This window comes from Papaver somniferum, unplaced genomic scaffold (assembly GCF_003573695.1).
Source record: "Papaver somniferum cultivar HN1 unplaced genomic scaffold, ASM357369v1 unplaced-scaffold_6, whole genome shotgun sequence".
In the NCBI taxonomy this organism is placed as follows: domain Eukaryota; kingdom Viridiplantae; phylum Streptophyta; class Magnoliopsida; order Ranunculales; family Papaveraceae; genus Papaver; species Papaver somniferum.
Window position 1 is genome coordinate 1466120 of NW_020648748.1, and position 7494 is coordinate 1473613.

Genomic DNA, 7494 nt, shown 5'->3' on the forward strand with positions numbered 1-7494 from the left:
TCTGTTGCCTCTGAGTCTGCTTTTAGCACAGGAAAGCGAGTCTTAAGTCCTTGTAGAAGCTCTTTATCTACAAGGATAGTTGAAGCATTGCTTTGCACACAAAGCTGGCTAAGGAAGCCAATACAACTTGATCTTCTATCTGATTACATACCAGATGATGATGTTGAAGTTGAAGAAGGTAACATATTACATTATTACTTGTGTTTGGCAGTAATAGATATAGTCTAATAGTTACTAACTGCTATGATTTTTTTTTGCAGCGTTACTTGGTCCTATCAACACTGATGACACCACAAGTGTTGCTGACATGGATTAGGAGATCAAGATTCAAGACTACTGCAGCACTAGCTGCACTGCTAGTTGTTTTTTTTCCAGATTTTCTCATTTTCAAGACTTAGTGTGGCTACTGCTACTTTTTTTTCCATATTTTCAAGACATTGTTTGTTTGGTTTGTTAGTAATATTGCTACTTATTAGTTGCTGCTTTGAATGAGAATTTGTTATATAGAAAAAACAGGTAAAAAACAGGTAAAAGAAAAGGCAGAGTGGCAGATAGTTTTTTGCTGAAAAGGTACCGACTGGTACCGGTACCGGTCCCAAAAGTTCAGTACTGACCTCTGGGGGGTACAGGTACTCGGCCTCGGCAAGAACCGAGCCGAACCGTACCGTGTGCACCGTTAGTATAACTTGTTATGCAGTCCAGAAAATGGTCGCATAACACATTATGCATCAACTTATTTATTAGTATTGAAACTAGCAATAACAAAGACTGCATAACTTGTCATGCACCTACAATAATATCTGCATAGCATGTTATGCAGTCGCGAAAATGGATGCGTAACCTATTATGCATCCGAATATATGGTTGCGTAATGCATTATGCATCTATTTTTTATATAGTTACGCACTAACACAATGACTACATAACTTGTAATAGATGTATAACTTTGTTATGCAGAGGCATAATTTGTTATGCAGTCGAGAAATTGGTTGCATAATTCATTATGCGTCTGCATAATTATGGGTATCACGGTAGACAAAATTAATTGTGGGCCTGACAATGAGAATATTATTTTTTTTGGATCTCCCACCAAGTTTCCCTTTTCCCAAAGCCACTCGATTCTGTTCTCAACTTGACAGGAGATTGAAGTCCAGCCATGGGTTTGTAAACAGAAACCAAAAGCATCTACCTGCGTATATATATGAGTGGCATACATCCAAATTTGGAAGTCTTTCCTAATTTGGTTCCTGATTCATTTATTTAAACCCGGTTTCCAAATTTTGTTTCAAATCCTTTTTTCAGTCGGTTTCTAAATATTTAATGCAATTTCATTCAAAATTTAAGAAAATTATTTTATGAAAATCTGTTGTTTACATAAAATCAAACATAATTACTAGTATTTTTAATAAATTAAGGCAATTTAGCCCAATTTCATCCTTCTCTTCCTGCGTGCAACAAGACTGTTTTGCTAATAAGAAAAACAACAATGCTCTGTTTTACCCCAAATTTGTAGGGTGTATACATTCTACACAAGAAAAGACCAAACAGGTCGCGGTTCATCTACCGAAATCCACCTTCAGCCCACAAATCCTCTGATGTTCCCTTTGTCTTACTATTATGGTTTGATGAACTGTTGTGGAAACCATCATCATAGGCGTCATCTTTCGGATCATCCCAACCAGCCCAGTTATCAGAAGCAGCTGCAGTAGCACCACTTCCTCCTTTTGCAGACTCTTCCTTACGGGCACTTGCATCTTTACTATCCCAATCATCCCAAGAGTTTGATGAAGAAACCGAGTTGAGCTGTTTACCAGATGAAGTGTTGACTCCACCTCCACCAGACACATACGAGTTGTTGGCGCTGCTGTTGTTCCATCCCTTGGTTTCCTTCCCAAACTCCTGATAAAATCCATTACTTTGGCTATCATTCCTTTGCCAATCATCTCCTCCCTTCCAAGGGGCAACACCTTCTTTGGTGTACTCTTCAACCTTTTGTGAAGCAATTGCCATGACACCTTTCATTATTCCCCAAGTACGATGACCAATCTCTGTTGTTTTTGTGGTGACAACATTCATTGTCTCATTTACCTTGTGATCATAGCCACCCTCTTTGACCTGCAAAAACATTTGGGCAATGTTTATTCAAATGAAAAGCATGATAAAATTAGCAATGTTGTACTCATACATAGTAACACAAATCTCTCTTGTTTTCATTAAAAGAATAGTAACTTGTTAAGAGGAAGAGGAGATGTGGTGGTTATGCGAACCGTGGAAAACTGAACGGGAACTAGTTGTAAGTTTAGGTTAGGTGCAGCGTCAAAGAAGTAGGAGAAGCAAAGAGTGCAGTTTCTGAAATAGTAGTCTGTCAAGTAAAACTAAACGGGGCCTTTTCATCAGTAGGTTCATGATTTCCATAGACAATCATGTAGCCATACATAGTTGAATCCGGCTAGAATTGGCAGTCTACTAGATATATATAGAGAGAGAGCTATTCTGGTGGATCCAACAGAAATCTAAGAAGAATCCAATAATTTATCGACTGCAAACACTAATTAGGTGAAAGAAAATCAGCCACCTCCCCATAATTAAGAATCTAAGACAATGGATTTGAAGCATTTTACAGACATAAGTTTGAGCAATAATTATGAGCAAAGAATGATCCTCATGATAATCAATGAGAGATTAGGATAAAGGGCCTAAATTCAGACCATCTCTAGTTTTTAAGGAACACGACTTCTATTTTTAGGTAACAAACCACACTATCCCTGCTTGGTATGCTGCAAAAATTCGTAGGCCCACCTAATTCGCAGCTGCTTGGCAAGCACATAATTTGCTGTATATATTCGTAGCCATCCACAAAAGCCCATGAAAATAGGCAAAGTTTTGAAGTGAATTTTAGGCTTACGCTTACCAAGCAGCTGCAGATTTGGTAGGCCTCCAAATTTTCGCAGGACACCAACCAGGGCCAGTAACTTACTAATGCACATTTCACAGTAAAATTCACAGTTAGTGAAGGCACCGCCTTTCCCAGTTACTTACCAAAACCAGAGGTATGCACATAGAAACATGCATACCTAAGATGCAGAGTGTGGTCCTTTACTAAAGAAAGTATATATCAGCCTTAAAGTTCAAAATACTAAACTTGGAGTTTTTGTGCTTATACTATACAACCCAATCTATCAAATCTTGTATCTGTCCATTGGCGAAGCTTCAACAAGCTCTAAATTATTAATCTAGTTACTCTAGTGTCAGAGAATCATTTTCATCCAAGTCAACTCTATCATAGCTCAGTAATCAGCATTTACAAAAGGCACAAATCGAATCTACAAAAAAGATTGAACTAGCACATACCTGGACAATAATAGATTCCAGTTACAAAAAAGAAAAGGAAAATCAAATACCTTGGACGTTAGTTCTTTTGTCCCAGCTTGAACTACGCTAGCCGCAGACTGAGCAGCCGATGCCGCAACCAGTGATAACCTACCAAGACCCTAAAAGGGTAAAGTCATACAAAAATAGAAGAACATGATTAGCAAATAGAACCAACAAATAGCCTCACACAAATAATTAAACACAAACAGATTTTGGAACACACTAATCCTTACAGATTTTGCATTCACAAAATAACCTAGGAAAACCGATCCAAAGTTATGTATTGATGGTCACTTTAGTTTGTTTTCAGTTAGATTTTCCTGTAGCGCAACAAAACAAAAAACCAATATATAGCATAGGAGTAGCGTCAAACCTTAAATCTATGCACCAGCATCCTTTCAAACTTTAAACAGTACCCTTTTGTAAGTCAATTTGCTAGGGAATGATTTTTACTAACATTATAAGAAAAAGGAAACTAAAAGAAGAACACCAAATTCTGTAAGATTTAGCATCAAGCACTATGCATTTTAGCGGATAGGAAAAAACTGGACATGGTCGTATTTACTACAGAAGGTATCCCGAACAAAGCAGAAAACAAAGTTCTGTAAGATTTAATGAACAAATTTATTGTTAACTCTGAATGCTTTTGACATCAGTAACTTGAGCAACTGTACAAAGTGGGCGTCGACATACTTATTACAGAAGTTATTCTGAACAAGATGGTCACCTACAAACGCTGATATTAGCTACATTTTGGTACGTGCCAACTGACTCAAATGTCAAGAATATGCTAACTTCTTCTGATCTCTATCTTAGTTAAGAAACACCCAACAATACGATAAATCTAGTCTACTTATCACTTCTATTCTATTTTTTTTTTGATAGCAATAGGTCAGAGAATGCCATACTATAACACTATAATCGGCTAAACCCATGTATCAAACCCCTAACGTCCCTCATCAGACATTCATTGTAATTAATTATTAAAAATCAGCAGACAAACAACAAGCTAAAAGACTTTTTCCAGCTTCATTTACTTGGATACCAGTATCTACACATAATCAAATTCAAAAAATTGCAAAAACAAAAACCAATACATCACGGGAGAACCATCAAACCTTAACCTATGCACCATCATCTTTAAAACCATCACATTTTTGCAAGTCAATTAGCTAGGGATGAGTTTAACTAATATTATAAGAAAAAAGGGAAGCCGAAAGAAGAAAACCAAGTTCTGTAAGATTTAGAATCGGATTTAATATGGATAAAGAGCTGGTAGGTTAGCACTAGATGGATGCAGGACACAGTAAAAGAGCTAAAATTTGGCCCCCCCTATATGATATCCAGTTATCTGCGTTATAGGAAACATGTCACAAAATCACTAAGTGATTGATGACAGACATTATATGATATCAATGAACAAATTCACGGTTAAATCTGAATGCTCTTGACATCAGTAACTAGTGCATATGTAGAAAGTGGACATGGTCGTACTTGTCACAGAAGTTATTTCAAACAAGAAGGTCAACTAAAGACACTGAGATTAGCTACGGTTTGGTGCCAATTGACTCAAATGTCAAAAATATGCTAACCACTTCTGATCTCTATACTACTTAAGAGACACTCAGCGGTATACAATAAATAAATTCTAGTTAGCAATTCAATTTCTATTTCTAGCCATGGGTCAGAGAGTGTCACCCTAAAACACTCTATGCCGCTAAACCCATATATCTATCCCTACACATCCCTAACCATTGACAGTTGACAATTGTTGTACAGTTACTAACAACAACCCAAAAGATTTTTCCCAATTTCAATTTCTTAGCTACCTATATCGAAACATAACCAAATTCCAAAATTGGTAAAAACAAAAACAACAATCTCACCTGAAAAACAGTATCCTTAATTGCACCACTACCACCAGCACCGCCACCTTGAGAATAATCCCTCTGATTCGAGCTCGGCGCAGGAGTCGATCCAAACCCAACATACTTCCCACCTTTTGAAGGCGGCAAACCCTCCGGCCTACTATCATTCTCCATCATTTTCCTAGCAAAGAAATCCTCCTTATTAGCAGCAGACGCTTCATACTCGGACTTCGAATACATATCCTGTGTCGATCTCGATCTCACCGGCACCCCACCACCCCCACTCCCACTAATATTAACAGCAGAATGATTCCTCCTCATATCACTATTCCGCCCAACACCATCATCATCCCAATTATCCCATCCCCCACCACCACCACCGCGCCGTGTCTCCTGCTTCTTCACCTCCTCTTTAACAACCGGTGGATCATTCCACACCCTCCCTTCAGATAAAGCAATAATTCTCTCCCTATAAACACCAGCCGCATTAGTATTATACTTTGCTATGGTATTGGTCTCTTTAGGGATCCCGTAATTTGATAAAAAGGCGTTTAATTTGTCGTTCCCACCTGATTCCATTTTCTTGAGTTGGATTTCAGACCATGAATCCATTGTTACTGATCGGACGAAACTTATGTGCACTCCTAATCCGCGATGCTTACCTGAACATTCTAAACACATGAAGATTCCGTATGAGACTGATGCCCATTGTGGGTTTTTTTGGGAGCAATCTACGCAGGTTTTGTTTCCTGGATGTGATTGTAATTCGCGCAATCTTCTTGATGCTGACATTTCTGGATTTGATTGAGATGAGAATTGGGGGAGATTGAAAAGGAAAGAGCCCTAGATTTGATTTCGTGAAGATCTACCAGTGAAAAAGGAGGAAATTAAAATTATACTTGAATTTGGGTAATTGTCGGATACGTATAACAGACGTCAAGAGATTTATTCTTTTTCTATCTGTTTGGGCTTGGCCGCTTGGGTTATGAGTGAACTCGGGTAAGGGTAAATGGACTTTGGTATTGGATTCGGGTTAGCGTTTAGTAAGTTTTGGTTCCGGTTCTAGTGAAATTTATAGGAACCCTAAAATTACTAAAAACGAGAACACAACCTTTTCCTTGCAGAAAGGGTAAACAAAATGAACTTTAGGCTAAGTCCTATGGGAGAGATTGGACTGCTAAATTGGCCAAAAAAAGTGTTGCAAATCATGAAAAAGTGTGAGGAAAAAGTTAACACTTTTTCTAGCTACACGTCGAACCATTCGGCGTTTGGGTTGCTTTTTGAGCGCCGCACCATTCGGCGTTTCAATCTCGCCAGCACTGGCGAGATTGAAACGCCGAATGTTGCGGCTCTCAAAAAGCAACCCAAACGCCGAATGGTTCGGCGTTAAGCGAATATTTCAGAGAATAACGCCGAATGGTTAGGCGCTATGACGGACGTCGTTCCATCCGGCGTTCGCCGACGACGCTGCTCCATCCGGCGCTTGACCCTTTTTTTAACTGACGGCTATTTTTTTCAGAATTCCATTTCTACATGTTTGGCAATTTGTTTCAATCGTATTTTGTTTCAAAATTTGGAAATTTATCGAAGTAAATGTAGCCATTTGAGAATTTGTAATCTTCCATTACATTGCAAAACAAAGTTATAATGTTTTTTGAAGAAGCTAAAAAGTACATTGAAATTGAAATCGATCCTACTAACTTAAAACATAAAAAACTACATTGAAATTGAAAAACTAAATATTAGGCTCGCTTTACTTTGAAATTGAGAAACTAATTCGTGTCAAAAGAAAGTATGGGATTGTTAGTTGAACTGAGTATCATAAACAATGTTAGGTTTGCTTTCCTCCAACAACACATCGGTAAATTCATTTTCTCCTTGTTGATATTGTGCATTTCCTTGTTGTGATGTAGTAGCTCCATCTTCGACCCTAAGAGTGTAAAATCCTTGACTCGTAGCTCATTCATATGAACCACCTAATGTGAGGCCTTGTGATGTAAAAGCTTCATTTGGATTGTTTAGATTGTCCGGTACTACAATCTCACCTGTAATCTGCCTCTGGAATATCTCCGCCATGTAACAACTAACTCTTGTGCGCTTTTCAAAGTGAAAAAAAAAAAGAACTCTCTTTTTGGATACCTTTAGTGCATCCTCATATTGGTCTCCCAAAGCATACCGACTCTCTGCCCATGATTGCCAAATACATGATTCCCTTGTTCTAGTGTCAATCTGTGCTATTACGCTTTTGACTGAG

General features: G+C 38.1%; 1 protein-coding gene across 1 annotated transcript; it reads right to left on the reverse strand.

Annotated features, from left to right (window-relative positions):
• Positions 1–1316: 1316 nt before the first annotated feature.
• LOC113343538 (probable ADP-ribosylation factor GTPase-activating protein AGD6) lies at positions 1317–6144 on the reverse strand. The gene is made up of 3 exons (XM_026587692.1): positions 5259–6144; positions 3402–3491; positions 1317–2115 (listed from the first exon to the last, which is right to left on the reverse strand). The coding sequence occupies exons 1-3, from the start codon at positions 6030–6032 to the stop codon at positions 1561–1563; spliced, it is 1419 nt and encodes a 472-aa protein (XP_026443477.1). The 5' UTR covers positions 6033–6144; the 3' UTR covers positions 1317–1560.
• Positions 6145–7494: the final 1350 nt, after the last annotated feature.